Here is a 19,675-nt window from a genome sequence, read left to right as displayed (position 1 = left end):
AGAGGGAGGGAGAGAGACACGTCTTACTTCCATTTGATCACTAATGAAATTGCCGGTGGAATGTCTCTGCCTCTCTCTCTCTCTCTCTCCTCTCTACCCCTCAGCTATATCAGCCGGACGTCCGTTTGATGTGAGCCTGCCTGTAACTGTATCTGCTCTCAACTTGGATATGAATCAGACCTCCGTTCTTACTCAGCTAGTAAAAGGATGGGTGTAGTTAGTCAGACCTATGGTTAAACTGCAACAGCCTCCAGCCATTAACTGTTGCTTTTGAAGCTTGAGTAGTTGAAAATTTTGAATTAGACTGTTTGATGTGCTGCTCCTGCACTCCTTTGGTGTGCAGTCAGTTTCACGAGGCTGATCATCTCAAAAGTGGGATGTATAAGACGATCTCACTCCCATTTAAACGTGTTAATCTGCACCGACCTGCTGAAAACTGTTTTTCCTGGAACGAAGTCAAACTCTCTGAATGGTTTTTGCTGGCAGCTCTGGCCACGCGTACGTCAAATGCACACAGTGCTGCTGTCATAACCTTTTTTGTGCTACTGTCAAGCATTGATGAGTGTATCTCTCTTGTATGTACTAAGTATTAAGTCAAATAAAAGCTGTATTAAGTTTGTGTTTTCCTAGAGAGGGTTTTTGGGACCCATGACACGCAATTCGTGAAGCGTTCTCATTTTTTTTTTTTTTTTTTCTAAAAAAAAAAAAAAAAAAAAAAAAATGTAATTTCCGAGGAGTCATCCAAAGGATCAATAAAGTCCGTCTAAGTCTAAGTCTAAGTCTAAGTCTAAGTCAGACCTTCCACTTTGACAAATGCTTATCATTATTTTTTCTGTCTGCGGTGCTTTTATGCCCTTGAGAGGATATTGTAATGCAGCCAATGCTTTCTCTCTCATTATTGCTGTGTAGCATCTCGAATAACGTCCATAGATCAGTATAGCTGGATGTACATCAAGGGTTCAGTATGCTCAAAATGAACTACTTCACCCAATGTATTGATTGACCACATCTGAATGAATCGCACTTCCTCTCCGATACCCCCGTCTTAACACAGTAAATCATGTCACTGCTCTCTCCTCAGGGCATCAATGTGTTTCACTCTGTTGTAATGACAGAAGTATTTATGTGACGAACGACTTTTACCAAAGGTGGAAGCTCTGTGACGGGCAGCTACATGCACAAAATGTTCTGAAAAGGTCTTGTTGGCCTTTTCTCTGTGTATAGGTTTCTATAGACAGGTATTAGTAGCTGAAAACGTTCAGTATCACCAGCACTGCACTTGGATGCTGGCTGTGCTGTAGCATGAATACAGAAAGTCAGCCCAGAGCTTTATGACTCATATTGTTTTTTTTTTCTGTTTTGGATACCCGTGTATGCCAAGAGTAAATCCTCCTTCAGTAACAAAAGACTACCAACAGCATGTTTTTCTTATAAGCTCCTCTTCTGTAGGTGTATATACCCTTTAGGGCTTTCACTGCATTTTGGAAATTTTCAATGTGCATCAAGTCGGCGGTCTTCATTTCTTTCCACTGTTTTTTCTGGTTATCTTCCATTGCTAACGTTAGCGATTTGTGCTGATGAGAAAACAAGATCTGAGCTTCATGTGAGGGCGGGAAAAAAATCAGGACTGGGACACTAGCTGATACAATGTAGTGGTTAATGTTGGAAGGAGGTAGGACAGAGGCTTTAATGGTGGCTCATTCAAACACTTTGACTCTAACGTACTGTTTCCCCTTCCTTCCTTCCCTCCCTCTCTCCTTCTCCTCTCGTCTCTGTCGGAGACTGCAGTTAAAGCAGCAGCTATATTTTGGATGCACACACACACACACACACACACTCACAGAACCAAAGGCTAACAGAGGCTGCCATGGTTAGCCACACCTGATATGGAGCCTGTCAGAGCTGTTGCTAGGAGACGGCTACATAGGCCTCTAGTAAACAATTATCTTTGCTCTCTGTGGCTCCCTCCCCCCATCCTTCCTCCTCTGGTCCCAGGGCTGCCTCGATGGAAAGCCGCTCACATGAGTCTCACCTGTGATTCAGCCCGGCTCTGTATTGATTATGCAATTAGCCAGTCAGGGCTGGACTCCCAAGGTGAAACGGCAGCTTTTTGCAAGAGCTCTGTTTTTCTGGATGTGGATTTAGGATAGAATAGGGTCTGATATTTGTGTTTCAAGGGTGCGATTGGACATGCACGAGGACGTAGACGGTTTCTCCGCCTCTGCTTTTTTTATGTGCTGCAAAGAGGGTTTGCTTTGTGATGCCAGCTTGGAGAGTTTGTCCAACCTTAGCCCAAATAACAATACCTCCGGATGAAGCTTTTGTTTGGTTGCTTATGGCTTAATTCGTCTGTTTCACTTTGATATCATAGCTCTTTATATAGTATGTTACTGTGGACATTCTTATTGTTACAGTCTTGTGTGGAAATCTGACCTCCTCATCTGCATCTATATACTGTAGGATAGTGAACCCAGGTTGAATTACAACGTCTGAAGGAAAAAAAAAAACATACTAAAAAAGTAATACTCTTTCTTAGAGTTGAGAGCAGTCATTAGTCTCCTCCAGTTCAGAGCTTTCCACCATCCACAAAATTTGGAAGGGCAGTCAGACAGGAAGGTCAGAATCATCATCATTCTGCAGTCTGAGGAGAGGTGTCTGTGCCCACAGCAGATTGGTCAATATCCAACAAGAATTTGGCAAGGACTGTATTTTGAAGAAGTGCAGTTATTGATGCATCAGAAGACGAAAAGCTCACCTTGAAATGTCATGAGGTTTCTGTTTCTCCTGCCTTCCTGTTGCCATCCTGCACACCGTAGACCCAGCCCAGTTTGAAGGAACAGGACCTGCCTTGGAGCAATTTTTGATGTTTTCACTGGCCCACTTAAGCAACACGTGAGAGGACATGGTGACTTGTGTGCACTCAGAAAAACATTAAAGCCTCATCAGTAACCAGATGATTTCAGCGTCTGTTCCTCTCGTTTGTGGCAGTAACAAAACTGATTGTTTGAATCAAAAAGCTGCATCAAATCTGTCCGAGTTTACACCAAAATTAGATTATCAGATTCCAGGTTTTGTTTCATTTTCAAGGGGTTTATATTTAATCTCTTCTCTTCTGTTCATCAGGCATGAAGTTTTTTTCTTTCATCTAATTATTGTGAGTAGCTCAATGTCTTAAAATAACCTTTTTATTGCATGCTGCATTATTGGAATTATTATAGTCTGGTACAGGTGATTACATTTTGGTTTCTGATCTCTCAGCAAACACACACCTGTAAGTTATGGTTATATTAATATTGAGTCCTGTTAGATTCATAACTTTTGTGTAGGCATCAGCGTAATTTAAGACAGTGAGCAATGAGGTCATTTTCATCACTTTCCCTGTCTAGTTAAAGAAGTAGAAGTCGTAGTGAGAAAATGTTTGTCATTTAAACCCCATGTCCTGATTTCCTCCCAGCGAGACCTTCCCCCTCAGACACTGCTATATTTGTGTCTTACGTACCGTCGCCTGTTGCCAGAGTTTACAAGTCTGACTGACATCTGTGTCGTTGCTTTGCTCATTAACAAAGATGCAGTGTAGTTATTGACTGTGTTATCTGGACAGCTGCCCTGTGGAGGCCCGTGCGGACTGAACTCCCTGTCATCGCCATCTGACTCCGACTACATTCTTAATATTAAATGGATCTGTGTTATGGTGTCGGGGAGGGAGGCGGCGGGGATTTCCTCCGAGAACACTTTGTTTTGTTCGTTCTGTGATTTCACATCGGGCACAGTGTGTACAAGCGGGAAATAACAGCTTTTAGGGTCCGTCATTATCTGAAGGCTGTTTTCTTACTCAGTGCCTCAGGGAAGTGATGATGTTTTGGCCTGTTTTAACAGTAATTTGGCTTTTTTGGGGGGTATTCAGTCAATGAATCAGCTGTTTTGTTGAGTACTCAGTACTTGCTTGGAGCAGTGTCAGTGTTCAGCCTGATCAGATTTAGAATTAGCAGTTCCAGTGACTTTTCTGCTAATTTTGGAAATATTTCTGTCTGGGCCAAAATGCACCAATTTCCCTCTGGGTCTGTCCTCCTTACCTAGTTAACTTGCAAAACTGTATCTCATTTATATCAACAGTTGTTTTAAGGTTAGATGTGGGCAAAATCAGCCGTCGCCGAATCTTTCTCTCCTAGTTTCACGCTAGCTTCCAACTTACCCGTCTGTCATGTCAGTCAACGTGACTGGAAGGTGGTGATGATGGTGCATGTTCGAACAAATCACCCATGTGTGCCTATTACAACACAATAATCATTACATGTAAGTGTCTGATTTTCATCTGCATGTGACCAACATGTCCTTGCCTGCAGAAAATAAAATGGATGAGATGCATTCTGCAGCCACAGGGTATGAAAATACGCTCATTCTTGTTCAGGTTGGGGCCTCAGTGCAAACCACAGTCAAAGCAAACCAGCTTCATTCACCAAGGGGCTTCATGATTTTTGAATGTTTAAACCAACATTCAAATTGGTTATGGGTGCCATGGAGACGTTTGCTGCAGTTTCTACATTGGTTTCCTGTATTTACAACAGAGTCACGAGGACCTTGGGTGAAGATGCAGTGATGTAGACAGAAGTTACCATCACATTGGTCCCAAATTCAAGAGTTGCTCATGCTGCCATCAAAATGCCTGACTCCTTGTCACATTTGCATGATAAATTGTGCACAGTGGTTCTGTATGCTCAGCAAACAGCAGTCAAGCTACGATGTATAGACCAAGTAAAAGCAGGTAGCATATTCTTGCTTTTACACCTAATGAGGAAAACAACCTGAATCTGCATGTGATGATAATTAAGTATCGCAGAGATAATGTGTCTCGAAGGGGACTGCGTGTCTTGTCTATTAAAGCAAAAACAGGACGTGTGAGGAGTCCTTGTCCTGTGATGTTGCAGGTATTCCTGTGGGGAGTAGTTGTAAGCACATTAAAGACACGACACCCGCTACAGTTGCCTCTCTTGAGCCTGAACTCAGGTGACACACGAGAAAGCTCCACCATATGTTTTTTCCTCAGGCGTATCTGAGACAAGGATGATTCTAATGTCTTTTTAAAAATCATTTTTAAGGAACATTTTAGCAAGTATTTATTTGGGCATCACATACCTTTTTATTTAATAGTTGCCAATAGAGCGATGACAGGAAATGACAAGGGGCAGAGATACACAACAGTTGTCCCTAGCTGGACTCAAACTGGGGACATAGTAGTGTTGTGTTGGTGTCTTAATCCAAACCACTGGGGCACCCAAACACGTGCATATTTAAGTATAAAACTGAGGAAAATGGCAGCCTCTAAAACCTAATATCGTTGCTTTTGGGGGGGATCTGCCTGATTACCTTGCAGCACAACAGGAGATTGGTTGATTTCACAGGAAAAGCACCAGTTTATTTGCAGTAATTTAAGAGCAGATGCAGAGAAAAATGCACATTGACTGCTGTTGGAGACTGGGAGGTTGGGACTCACATCCTCTTTGCAGTTTATGGGAGTTGTGTGGCATGGTAAAATGTAGGGAGTCAGCTGTAGCCTGCAATAAATTAAGTTACTTGTAGCTGGTACCTGCATCTCAGGTGTAACTACATGTGTTGTGTAACACACAGATGTGTTTCTGTGTGTGTGCGTCCCTCTGCATTGATTCGTCTGTTTAAACACACTGTACGTGCGCGTTGCTGTGGCCCGCTGCGTCCCCTGCCTCTTGTTAAATGAATGGTGTGCAGGTGCTGGAGGCTCCTTGTAATTAAAGCATGTCATTACAAGGGCAGTTAAATTGTCACTGTACTGTTGAACCTGTTTGAAATGATAATGGGGCTCGGCTGGAGGCGGTGCTGTATCGCTCTCCAGTCAGGCTCCCTGTTGCTTTGGATCAGGAATTAGCCTGTTAATGTTTCTGAAGCATGTCTATTGCCGTAATAGCTCTCAGACTTCATTGACAAACATCTGAGAGTCCGCGAGAATCGACGTTTAATCAGACTGCACTTTAAGATGTTTGTCACACACATGTTGATGGAGATCTGACTTATTATTGTGCCTGCCAGCCCAGACTAGTATTTTGAGATAAGATGCATGAATACATCATCCTTCTGGATCATGCAAGTGTTGAACCGTAAACTACAGGAGGTCTACTCTGACATATCTGTGTTCTGCATGTGAAGTCATTTTAGTTTTTCTATGCTAATGTGCATGTGTCGGTGTTTGTTTTACGTGTTGCATAGTCTTGGATCATGCTGGTTAATTAGCACCGGGAGGGGAGGGGTTTGTTGTATTGGAAGTGCATGGGTAATGACCCTGTTGGCATAGTAGCAGCATGCTCAATGGGCCGTGTGTGTGTGTGTGTGTGTGTGCACAGCCGGTATACACCAGCCAGCCAAATGCCTTGCCTTCAGTGCGACATCTCTTGGCACACGACTCTGGCAGGCAACTTGTGTGCAGCCCTCTCCCTCTCTACCCAGCGGAGATATGAGTGTCTGTAACCTGCCTCCACAACCACACATGTAGCTGTAGTGGTGTAAATGAATATTGTCTCAGCCAGTGGCGCTTAAACTCGTCTGCAGGGGCACATAAAGAAAATAAAAACACTAAACAGACTGATAATCTCACCGGTTTGCTCAGCTCTCCTCTCACGTTGAAGATGCAGTTAAATTCAATTGTGTATTTTTCTGTTTGATGCTGGCACATGGTGGACATCGCTGCTGTAAGTAGGACGTGTGTGTTTAGTTTGGTGCATAACTGTGAGCTGCTGTTCCTGGTGTTTGTTTGGGGGAAAGAGTCTGGCACTCCAGCTGGAGCAGGTCTTGTCTCACTGTAGTGCTGAAATGGTTAGTTTGGTTAATTGAATGGTCGGTCCATAGAACAGTCATCTACAATTTTATTTATTTCATGTCATGGTCCAAACGCTTATTTGTGTTTAATTTATTCAAATTATGAATTATTAATATTGGGAACTGTTATGTTAATAAAAAAGTTCCTACAATTGCCAAAAAATGGATGTCTTCTTGACTGTTTGTTGAACAAAACAGGACACTTGAATGTGTCACCGTGGGCTCTGGCAACAGCAGAGCCGATTATCAGCTAAATAGTCAGTAGGAACAATAAGCAATACAGTAATATTTGTTTTTAAGAATTGGCTCACTGCAAGGCCGTCTCACAAAAAAGGTCACTGACATGGTGATATAAAGTTAATAAAGTTAATAAGAAAATTCCTGTTATGACATGGTGCTGGATGTTAGGGTGAGACTTTCTTTTCTGAGGTGATGATACAAATGTTTTATATGAATAATGATCTTTTATGTCAAATAATAGACAAAAATACAAGCCCAAAATCGCTCCTGTTGCAGGGTTTGGTGTGAGTCGTTTCTCTGGTGGAAGTGGAAGTGAAATTTTGGTCCAATAAAGTTCCAGATTTCAGATTATAAAGTGAATAAGACTGAATGTTGTTACATACATTTTAATAGTTTGATTCTACATATACAAGATCACTGAGCTCCACTTTTGTCTACCAGGAATCTTGGAACAAGCAAAGTGCATCAGTGTTGAGTCTGGATGTCAGAAAGGGTCAAAACCCGTCCAACTTGTCCTTCTCTTCCCTGCCAACATCATCACCACATTTGCGAGGATTTTGCCCCTGGAGGTCTTTGATCCTCGCCTCTGAACAGATTGAGGAGCTAGACAGAGAGAGATTTACGTTTGAGTCCACTCCCCGGGCTGAAGTGCCAGGGAAGCTGGTTCAGTTCACGTCTACTTCTTCTACTTTTTACCCTTGACTGGAGGAAGTTGCTCCCTCGGCCGTCAAACCTTTCCAAGCTTCTCTCCCATCAGAAACCTCTCGCCTGTTCCTGGTCCCACCCTGTAATAACCTTCAGTATCATTAGGAGTTAATGATCCTAAATTATTTCACTTTCCAGTTAGTCTTAATGACTAATTCGAATAATAGATGCAACTGAGCATTTCAGAGTTGATTAACTGATTAATTTTATGGGACTATCTTTCATTCTATTATTCCTCACATTCAGGCAGCTATTATCCATTAATCCTCATTAAGAGTGATGGAGCGCTGCTGCTTTTCATCCACATTTTCACCAGTAATTTTTAAGATCAGTGTCCAAGGATGGTAGATGCTTTTGTGCCCAGTGGCCCCTTCCTCTTCTAGCAGAGACAGCACAGCTTGATGCCCTTGCTGGAATAGCGTAGACCCAGCCCTAGTAAAACCAAAAGCTGGGCATTGACATCACAGATTAATGAAGATTACATGCTGTGATTACTGGCCACAGGATGAATCGTGATGACCTCATGTCCCATCAGAAGGCAATAAATCAGGAGATGTCAGCGGAGATCCCTGCGGAGGAGCTGGGAACAGGGAGGTGGACATTCAGGTCACCTCTCAATGACATGGGGAAACAGAAATAGCTCAAGGTTACAGACTGTGTTTTTTTTCACAGGGAGTGTTCATTTGTAAATTTTATAGTTATTGCATGAAAGGCGTGCATGAAATGGCAACTAGGAATAATTCCCAAAGCTCAGTCAACATTTGAGATCCTGACTTTCCTCCCAAGAGGCAGAAATGAGTCAATCAAACCTCAGTTCCTCAATGCAGATGCACCCCCTCCATTGATACTGAATTGTTGCCAGGCTGGGCTCCTCACATGGGATTAGACACCAGGCCTGGATCTCACATTCTTAGTATTCTTCGGATGCAAACGCGGCACGTTGCCCCACATGCAGAGGGGCTGACCCCTCTTTTGAAAAAGAAGCGTGCAGATCCCATGCTTACTGACCCCAACCTGCCCCAGCTTCCACTTCCCACTGCCACCTCTGTCTCCTTTTCCCCCCGTTGCTTTTCATTTCAATGGCCACCTTCCACTCACCCATCCACCCCTCATCTGGCGTGGGAACCTACACCTGTGGATTTACCCAGACATCACCACCATCGCATCTTATGCCTTCACACAAACGGCCCTTTGTGATGACTCAACTGACTCTACCTGGGTTCAATGAAAGGGTGAGGTTTGGTCCATTTGTGCTGTGATGTTACATCATTTCGAGCAAACACAGATTCACTGAGTATGTGACACGCAAACATCCGTTTTTTTTTTTCCACCATGCCCCCCTTCTTTACTTGAAAACTAGGATTTCTCTTAGTAAATCCTCTAATCCATCAGGGGAAGGGCCAGGTTGGGTTTTGGAGATTTGACTGACAGGGGATTCTTGGTAGTCTCTGATGAAGTATTTCACTCTGTGAAATGTTGTTGACGTGTGTTTTGAGTGGAGAAAAAAAGAGCAGGTTGATTTAAAATTGGGTTGTTTTTGGAGTTGTAGCACAGGTGGATGTAAGACTGAGACTCTTTTTGACTTCAGTCGTGTAACTGTCCTGCCCAGGCTCAGTAGCACACATGCTGACACTAATTGTCCCCGTGCTGACTCTGTCTCTTCACGGACAATGGTTTTGATTGGGATGGGGGGTGAGTTACGGTGTTGGGACAAGGGTCTTTGTTCAGTAGCCCCCCCCTTTCCCTCCCCCACTCCCTCCTCTTTATCCCCCCCCCGCCCATCCATCTATCTTGTTCCAACCATTTGGGCAGCTGTCACTTAATCCAGCTAATCACAGACTGGGATGGTCTGTGGGAAACCAGACTAGTCCATGGCTTTGCTCGAGCCCAACACACACCGACTCAGGGGACTATTTAACCAAACATTTACAACATGTAGGCATGCGAGCGAACTTGGCGTTCGGGTAAACCCCAAAAGGTGCAGGTCACAATCTGTGCACCTGCTCTTTCTTTGGTCTTTGACGAGATTTGTCTGCAACACACATGCAGACATCATCCTAAAATCAAGGCCTCCAGTCACTAACGCATGCATTTCCAGTCGTTAGTCGCTCTTGTATGCATTGGCATACGCATACACCCACCCACATGCTCAGACTGGGGCAGCCAGCCCACCCTTTTGTGGTGGGGGGAGGGGGGTTGGGTGGAAAGGTCAGAAGCCGAGCTACATATCGTGGGATGATCCACGTTCATGTCAAATAATCCATCTTTGAGGCCGCATCTGTTGTGCGTCTGCGGTTGGACGGGTTGGCCGAGCTTCCGGCCACAGCGGCACGAGCGTCACCCATAAACTGCCCTGCCTTCGCCCTAAACCCCCCATTCTCTCCCTCACCCCTCTCCTCTTAAATATAGTTCTTCTCAGCCACCTCTTCTTCCTCAGCCTCGTTTCTTGCTCCTTGTGTCTTGCTGGCAGCTACAGTCTCATGGAGCTGCACCACCCATCGCCCAGAAACTCTGACCCGAGCCCTTTAGCTCACCCCCTATCCCATCATCTTCCATCCCCTTCTCTCACCCGTGGTCTTCCACAATAACACTCCCCTCCCCTTCCTCCCGCCACCACCCACAGCCAGACAAGCCTACTTAATCCCGCAGCCCAGCAGCAACCAGCCTACCAGCTTGCTGGTCCCCCAGATCAACAACACAGACACACACACACATTTTACAATCCCCCTCCCTGTGATTTCTCTTTCCCACTTCAGTCAAGTAACCGCAACTCCCTCAAATACTTGCCTAATGCTTTTTTTTTTTTTTCTACCACCCCCCCCCCCAGACCAACGTCCTATCAATGACTTTACAGTAGAGGTCACAGCAGTCACACTGGGGCTACTACAACTGTCACTGGTGGTGACGTAATGAATGCTATTTAGGTCAGCTGGTTGCCTAGCACTGTGCTGCACACCAGCTAGATTACTCTTGTGATGCTGGTTAGCTTGGTTAGTTTCCATCTGTGTGTTCATGTTTACTCAGACCAGGGACAGCTGTGCATAAAGCTCAGGTTAGTTCAGGTTAAAGAATTTTGTTTTTTGCATGTTACTGCAAACAATTCCCAGATCCATGAAGTGTTGATTAAATGTGTACATAGATTAATAAAATATAATTTTGTTGCATTTAAACACTTCTTATTTATTTCTTTAATTTAACAAGTGTTGCATTTGAAGTCATGATAGTGTAATAGGAGTGGGGATCCTGTGTAAAACTAAGGCTGTGACTAGTAATTATTATTGATTTATCAGTTTATTTTTGTAAATTATTTGTTTGGTCCCTGCTAAGTCTAAAAAGCCATTAGACCTGCACCAATCAATCAATTCATTGATTAGTCCATTGAGAGTAAAGTAACTGGTGCCTGTTTGAGGAAAAAATACCAACATTTCACTGCTTCCAGTTTCTCAAATGTGACTGTTTGATACTTTGGTATGTCCTATATGATAACAGATTGAATATTTTTGCATTTAAGAGTTTTGGTCAGATAAAAGAAAACATGATACCATAGGTTTTGGGAAATTGTGATGGGAATTTACCACGTTTTTCTTACATTTCAAAGGTCAAACAAATGATTAATTGTGAAAATATTTGGCAGATTAATTGATATCGCAGATCTTTAGTTGCTTCTTCTGTTGAAAATTATGTGATACAAAAACAAGCAGCAAATCCTCACATCTGACTGGAAACAGCAAACGTTGCTTCACAAATACCTTAAAGTACAGCCACATTATCAACCTTGTTGTTGACTAATTTTCTGATCCATTAATCAATCGATCAATTCGTCCCACAGGAAAAACACATTAATCGATGCACTACTACTGTTACACTGGTCAACAGTAAAGCATAACTTGGTGTGAAACCAGATAATCCACTTAGCTGCTGATTTACCTCTCTGTCTGACAACCAAGGACAAAGCCAGGCAGAGTTCATCTCACACAGCTAATATTGGCAAAGTGACCTTCGTAATGGACAAATAACCTGCTGAGGCTTTATTTTTCCTGAAAACATCATGGAGGACCACCTACCTTACCTGTTCTTGTTCTGTTTTGCACATTAACTTTGTTGGAGGGAACTGATCTGGATTAGAGGAGGACTCAGGAAGAACAGTCAAAGTGGGTCTCGGTGGTGGGCTTTCAGACAACATAAGGTGGTTAGAACATTCAAGTTAGATATAATCACAGTGAGGCATTCTGGGGACATCATCAGTCACTATTTTCTTGACAGGCAATTAGATGAGAGGATGGATACCAAGCTGTGGTTTTGCCACCTTGAGGTTGCCTGCAGGTAACCTCCAGTAAAACCAGAATTTATTGTTTTTACTCTCAAGTTTGTTTGTTTTTTTGTTCAAATTAAACAAATGCAAAGCTTTAGCTTTACTTCCCTTGCGTCCTCCTCTTCACGTCTCAGTCCTGCAGCTTCTCTTGGCGTCTTCCCACAGTAGTACTTACCGTGTCCTGCTCTCTTATCTCCGAATTATTGGGTTTCAGTGGCAGCGTAACTCAAGCGCGCCTCTTGGTAACGGGGCCAAGTCGCATACGAGACTCTGTAGTAGCAATGAAATCGATTTTTGCATCATCATCTGTGTGTGTGTGTATGTGTGTGTCCACTGATGATTGTAGAAGAGTTACAGTTAAAATCATCACCTGTCTCTTAAAAAGCACATTGTGATCGTCGATGATTTACTTCTCAGTGGCAAAATTCATGCTGTAAGTTAGAGTAGACACCAACGTGCAACTTGAGATCGTTTACAGGAAAAGTATTGATTTTCGATTCCTGAAGAAGGTGATTGAGTTTCCTCATCTGTTGTTGCTGGAGGAAAGTTTCATGCAGCATTGCACTGCAGCATATTGACTCAGTTACCACCTGCTGCACGGCTGAAGTGTCACTGATGCTGCAGCCAAATGAAATTAGCTAGTGGACAGCAGCGTCGGGATGTGGCCGCCTCAACAAACTCTTCAATGTGAACCTGAGTGAAGGAGATGTTAGTTTGTCCTTTATTTCACTTGACTTTTTCTTACTTTTTCTTCCTTTCTTTTCTTTCCAGCGGACGTACACGTTGATCATAGAGGCCCGGGACTGGGACAACGACACACGCAGCAGTAAGTCGAAACTTCACATGCATCTCTTATCAGATGACACATATAACCTGACCTCTATATGGGCCTGTATGATTTTGCTTTAATTGGAATGAGCAGAATTTTGAGCAGATGAGCCGTCACGGTCAGATCTTTAAAACAGTAGATGTGTTTTGTTTATATTTTGTATTGTGAATGGAAACTTTATTGAATTTCTTCGTTAACGCTGTAGGTAGCAGGTTGAAAATATGTCGCACTGTATAGCCTCCTTAGCTATGTTGGCTGTGGCGGTCGGTGCTGACCAGCTGTATCCTGTTTTCCTTTGGTTATGTCCGCTGGGTGGACTCCTGTACAACCCCCTTTTTCCCGTCTGAGCAGTAGCTCAGTCTGGGAGGAAGAGGACCCATTGAGGACCAAAATGTCTGTATGTGTGGACGTGGCTTTGATCTGTGGAGACGGTGGTACTTTTCATGATTCTCTAATACCTTTCTGTGCATACAAAGTCTGAGCGAGCATGTGTTTATATACTGTACCATACTGTCCTCTCCACTCCAAACTTGAGCTTATTTATATGAGGTCATTACATCCTGTTTTGTCCATAACATCAAACGCATTTCCACTTGCTCATTCAGACAATGGAGAAGAAATAGATTTTGACATCATGGCTCTTTGATTAGACTGTTGCCTGCCTTGTGTGGTCTTCCTTTTTCTCCAGTAATTGTGTCCATTTACGGTAATTAGTGCTGATGCTTCTGATTGATACAAGGCCTAAATGTGGCTTGTCCAATTGATCTCCTGCCAGATAGGAGCACTTAAGTCTCAGCCAAATAGCTGTAAAGAAGCAAAATAGATGTGTTTTTGGGTGTAAGGACAGAACACATGACAAACACACTTTCAGCACTTCTACATAGATCCATTTCGTTGAGATAAGAGCAAAATAAAAGCTCACTTTTTCAATTTAATGCCAAAAATGTTTTGATAAAACACTTTTTTTTCTGCTGCAAGTTTGTTGCATTCAGTGTTGAATGATTTTCAGAAGCTGGATTGAGCCTGCAGTTGGGTCACAGACATCAGCTGACTTCAACCTTAGTGTCATGGGTTCAAGAAACACAAATGTCTGGAACAAATGCTCCTTTCAACCTCTGCGGAAGATCACAAGGGGAGTCTGCTTGTAGTGGCAAACTCCTGAGAGGTCACAGCGAGTTAACAGCGGTGATTGTAGCCTTTGTCGAGCCGGTCACGCTCATTACATTAATTCTTATTTGTGTTCGCAGTTAATGTGTAACGTCACTGCAGATGCATCACAACACAAACATTGCATTAGTAGAAATCAGGGCTATTCATGATCAAAGACGATTTGAATTCAAAGGCCCATAAAAGAGCATAACTAATGTTAGAACTATCCGTCTCTTTGTGTCCTTTCTTACCAATGAAATCGCTCTCATCAGTCAATTTCAGAGCTGCTGTTTTATCGCTATTCAAGGTCCAACACAAAGTTGGACCAGCGCTGGCTCTGTATCAATCCACATTAAATACAGTCTCTGTGGCAGTGCCATTATAAAATCCAGTGTTTCTGCCATCAGTTACATTGATTAAGTCACGACAGGCCTTTAGTGCCGCAGCAGTCTCAGTCGTTGTGTTACATTATATTGTATTACATACATTATAAAGCACCTGATGAGTTCCATGCAGTGAGGTTGTATAGATTTTAGATTTAGGGAAAAGGCATGGTTCAGACTGGGGAATAGTGTTGGCAGAGCTGACAATCACAACATCAACAGGTATCGTATTTTTATTCCTCAGTCACGTCACTGATGTGGTGTTTAGTTTAACTGTCCTGTGGCACTGAACGCTGGATGTCCACCACTTTCCCTCAGTTTAACGCCGACAAGGCAGAAACCTGCATCTTCAGATCTGCTGTTTTTAGCTTTTTGATTCTGGGATCAATTTAGGAAAGGTTACCCAGTAAAGTTGGAGACTGTGGTACTCATTATTCAGGATACGGTCAGGACTGAAGGTGGAGGTAGACATGTTGCTTCTTCTGGCTTTCATGCCAGTGTTGTCTGTCCAGATCTGTTCTGCAGCTGATTCTGTCATTGATCTCGGCCCTGTTATCTTTCCGCTCATCTCTGATGTTTGTGGTTAATTAGGAAGAATAATTGAAACAGAGGAAGTAGAGTGATTGTAGCAGTAAACCTCTGAGGTCATCTTTGGTGCTCAGAAAGAACTAAAAGTGTTGAAACACATGACGGTGTGTATCTGTAAGACACTGGCACTTAACTTGTTGTGTGGCCTGAGTCAGCAGCAGCCTCGTGTCTTGTCCTACGTAAGAGCCCATCAGTGTGTTGGTCTGTCAGTGACATTCCTCTCCTCCAGCGTCATGTCCTCCGGTGTGTGCCTCTCTTCCCTTCCCCCTTGTGTCCTCAGGAAAGGCAGCCGGCTGTTTGCCTTGTGTTTATCGAGCAGGAAGTGGAGTGGACAGGGCGGCCGGGCTCAGTGTTTAGACACCGAGGTAGCAGAGCCCGGCTTGGGCCCGGAGGCCATTGTTCTCTATCTGGCAACTGCCGGGGGTTATTTCTGTTATTGTTGCTTAATTCTGTCTGACATTGTGTCAGTCCCCAGCAGAGGAAGGTGTGTGTGTGTGTGTGTGTGTGTGTTCCTGCTTGCTCACTTCAAAAATGTCCATGGTGCATTGCAGTGCAGAGCCACGGAGAAAAGGAAATCACAGACCCCCTATTTCCACAGAGATTGTTTGCCAGCTTCGATCCCACTGTGATAAAGATTGGTTTTATTCGGGAAGCTGGCGCTGCAGCGAGACCCACAGAGGCAAACAATGTTTAATGCAAGTGTTGGCGCGCTAGAGGCTAAACAGTAGCATCCCCCCCCGACATGACGGTGCACATACAGAGAGCTCCAGAGGGACTGGTGATGTGTGCCATCACCAGAAAATGGATCAATTTGCAGACAATGAATTTCAATTGCATACTTAAAATTCAGTGGGTACTTTCCACACAGACACACACACACACACACAATGTGATATCAAAGCGTCTGTCTGCTGAATAACAATGCACTGCTTTTTCTTTTCGGATGAGGAAAACCCCCCCCCCACACACACACACACACAAAAAAACCTTTAATGGGCAAAAACACTGGAAGAGCAGCAGAGGAAGGAAGCAATGAGTCTTGTTTAAACTTTATTCTACCCTCGGTTTTAAATGTTCGTTTATCTCGTCTTTGTTTCAGATGAGGACGAGCTGCTGATCGAACGCAGCATTCACACCGGCATGATCAACCCCGGCGACCCCTGGCAGACCATCCTGCACGACGGCCCCGTGGCTCGCCTCACATATCGCATCCGGGTGCGGTGCGACGACAACTACTACGGCAACAAGTGCAACAAGCTGTGTGTTCCTCGTAACGACTACTTTGGACACTATCGCTGTGAGCATTCAGGGGCTCAGGTGTGCCTGGATGGTTGGATGGGCCCGGACTGTCGGACAGGTGAGGCCAGCAGATTGATGGCATATGTCTGAGATGTGGTAGCTACGGCAGCTGTGAAGGCTCATAAAGACAGTTGGATTCTATCTTGTTAATAATTTGTTAAACCTGAGGAACTTCTTTCTATGTCTGTAACCATTTATTAAAATGAATCTGCAGTTATTTTCATAATCAGTTAATCATTTTGCTCATTTTTTTATGTCAAATATCAAACCTCAAGCTGGTTCCAGCTTCTCAGATTTAAAGGTTTGATACTTCGTTTTTGACTGTGAGTCCAAAAAATACTTAGTTTTGAGCTCTAGGAACTTGTGATGGGCCTTTTATATGTATTTTTTACATTTTAAAGACTATGAGATTAGGCAGTTAATTGAATAAAGTGACTGGATAGACTGTTAAATTAAAATTGTCATTAGTTGCAGCCATTTTTTTTAACTGTATAGTGTGCAATCAGATCAGATTATTTGCTCTCAGGATAAAGTTTAAATGACTCATCAGGGTGTTGTTTGTAAATGAACTAAAACCTTAGTCATCGTCCAAGTTCCATTAAAAATCATGCCTGCTAATGTTTAAATGCAGCAGCGTTGGGGTTGTGTTTGTGGGTGGTGTTGGAGAGAGTGGGGGGCCTCAATAAATCACCCAACTGACCTTAGAAGACGGAGGGTGAAAAGAGGAGGAGGGAGCACAGAGGGGCTGGGTCGCTTTTAAGAGGGGCGGGGGTGGAGGGTGTGTGTGTGTGTGTGGGGTAGTGTTGTACATGCAGGCTATAAAGTTGTCCCCTTCCTCACCCCCTCCAACCCCAGCCCTGGTCAGGGTGCCATGAATTCTTATGTCTTGTTGCACTTGTTAGAAAGATGGCAAAACAAACGAGCCTCTCCACCTCCTCCCACCTTTTCCACGTTTATCGCCTCCCTTCTCTTTTTAAGATGTTTTTATGAGAAGAAATGTGATGCTACATGTCTCCCAATGGAATTTAAATATCACCTTTTAAATGGTTTCTCTCTTTCTTCTTGCTTTTTTCAGCAATCTGCAGGCAAGGCTGCAACCTGTTACATGGCAGCTGCCCTGTCCCAGGGGAATGCAAGTAAGATTAGCATATCTGTCTCTTTCTTACAGTGAAATGTTCTGACAATTTTTCTGCAGGATCTTTTTGGCTTTTGATGTACTGCGTTTATCTTACATTACATTCTCTGCTGCTTCGTGTTTAGATCACGCTCATATTGTCCACGTTGTTAGATTTTTTTTGGTCTGTTTGGTGTTTGACTTAATGGAAAATTAGATGGTCGGTCTAAATGCGTGTAAGAACGAAGGGATTTTAGATGCTAAACGGAGGCACCTTCACTTGTCGAAGCCTGTTGTCGTTTTTTTTGTGTCAGCCTTTCCTTCCCTCATGGGCATCTCCACCTCGGTTCAGAAGAAAAGGGCAACGCCGCGCCTGCCTCCTTGTATTTTTAGCCACCCGAAATCCTCCACAGAATACCAAGCATCTCATCAGCTTTCCGTGGCTCGGACTGGAAGGGGGGGGGAGAAAAAAAAAACAGGGAGTTGTCGGTGTGTGAATTTGACCACCGTAAACGTGCTGGGAATCGTCATATCCCCTCCCCATCCGCATTGCAGTCCTCCTTGAAGGGCAGGGGGCAGGAGAGGAAATGAATATCCCACTGTGTTATGTACACTTCCCAAAGTGGAAACGAAGAGTTAGATAAAGTGACGTTGAATGGCCCCCGTTTTCAGGATGTGGTGCATCCCGTCGTCATTTGTAACCCAAAAAAAAACCCACCTCCCACCTGCCGGATGCAAAGAGACACTTGCCTCCCATTATTAGGAAAACGGTTTTGGCTCGGAGCAGAGGAATAGCAAGGGATGACCAGTTTTAGGAAACTATTTCACTTTTTTTTATGAGTGTGTGTGTGTGTGTGTGTGTCTGCCTCGATCAGCAGGCTGCATCCTTATTCCAGTTAGCAGACAGACAACAGAGGGAAGCGCCTTATTCTGAAGAAATGTCAAGTTCCAGTCAACAGGAAAAGCGACATGAATAGAGGAGCAGCAGTAAAGACTCTTCCTGCAGTGGCATGAATTTAATGAAGCCTCAGGTCACAGAAAGCTGGCATTAAATCCCCAAAAGCCATCTCCTTTCATTCCCTTTATTTCCTTGTGGTTTTATGGGCTTTGCCCCGTTCGCCACTGGTTTTTAAGAAACACAAAAGCCGGTACGTGCCTGTTGTTACGGCCCTGCATCGAGGGCTTTTATTAGTTTGACTTGTTCTGGCGTATTTCAGAGGTTTGCCGTGTCCCAAGAATTGCTTGGGTAAGCAGCGTAACACATTTTTCACCACTCTGAACATTTTGCAACCTTTGCCGTGTCAAAGTGCCAGGATGCTGGCTCCAAGTCAAAAGAGGCATCATGTCCATACCCGCAAAGATCTGATGAGTAATCATGAAAACAATACAGCCAAGAATTAAACCACAGAGTCTTTTGATACTTTCACATCTCCTCTCCAAAGTTCTGTTATTGCTACACTGCTGTCAGACCCTCTCAAGCTAATCACATACAGTGGAGGAAGCATGACAAGTATTCCCCGCTGCCCCTCCTAACCCCCAGCCCCAGCCCGAGAAATGGGAATGGAAGATTTCTAAAGGCCTCGTCTCTCACAGAGGCAGCGGTGCCGTCTGCAGGAGACTCAAAATAGCAGTCAATTGACAAGACAGCTGGCTCGACGACACCGCAGCCTTGGAATAGCCGAGCGCTGTCATGAAGCTGCAGGCGTGTGCACATATATGCTGTATACACACACACACACACGGCCGTCTCCAGACACTTGCACTCAGAAACACCGTGCCACCCTCGTAGTCAACCCCCCACCACCAACACCGCCACCTCCCCAGTCCCAGACCCTAACACGAGCACGGGAGCCGCTGGAAGTATTCTTAACCCCTCCTGCCCTGGAATGTCACCCTCCACTAAGATTAGTTAGCAGGAGGCCTTCAGATGGATTGACACAAGAGCTGATACAATATTAGGTGTGTTTCCACTGTTGGGCAGGTTGCATCCAAGCGCTTGCTTCAGCCTTGAGTGGATGTTTTCTCCCTGATCCTGTTGCACATTCAGTAGCTCCTGCAGGCTGGTGCTCTGCATCAGAGCCCAGTAGATATCTTCAGAGATTCTTCCAACCCTTCCACAGACTTTTTTTTCCCCCTCATGTGTAATTGTGCATAAATCTGCGACAATTCGCTTTCAGAAAAATGAATATACCACAGGACTGTCAGACACGCCT

General features: G+C 44.1%; 1 protein-coding gene across 2 annotated transcripts in view; it reads left to right on the top strand.

Moving 5' to 3' along the window:
* jag2b (jagged canonical Notch ligand 2b) overlaps window positions 1-19,675 on the top strand; it is a 43,388-nt gene that overhangs the window by 6,374 nt on the left and 17,339 nt on the right. For both annotated transcript variants that reach the window (XM_018682518.1, XM_018682517.1), the window contains exons 3-5: window positions 12,872-12,926; window positions 16,149-16,406; window positions 17,424-17,484. In XM_018682518.1, coding sequence (XP_018538034.1) covers window positions 12,872-12,926; window positions 16,149-16,406; window positions 17,424-17,484 — 374 coding nt within the window. The remainder of the gene's footprint in view (window positions 1-12,871; window positions 12,927-16,148; window positions 16,407-17,423; window positions 17,485-19,675) is intronic.

The sequence above is a fragment of the Lates calcarifer genome, linkage group LG7_1, assembly GCF_001640805.2.
Source record: "Lates calcarifer isolate ASB-BC8 linkage group LG7_1, TLL_Latcal_v3, whole genome shotgun sequence".
Classification (NCBI taxonomy): domain Eukaryota; kingdom Metazoa; phylum Chordata; class Actinopteri; family Centropomidae; genus Lates; species Lates calcarifer.
This window is presented reverse-complemented; position numbering and strand designations above follow the sequence as displayed.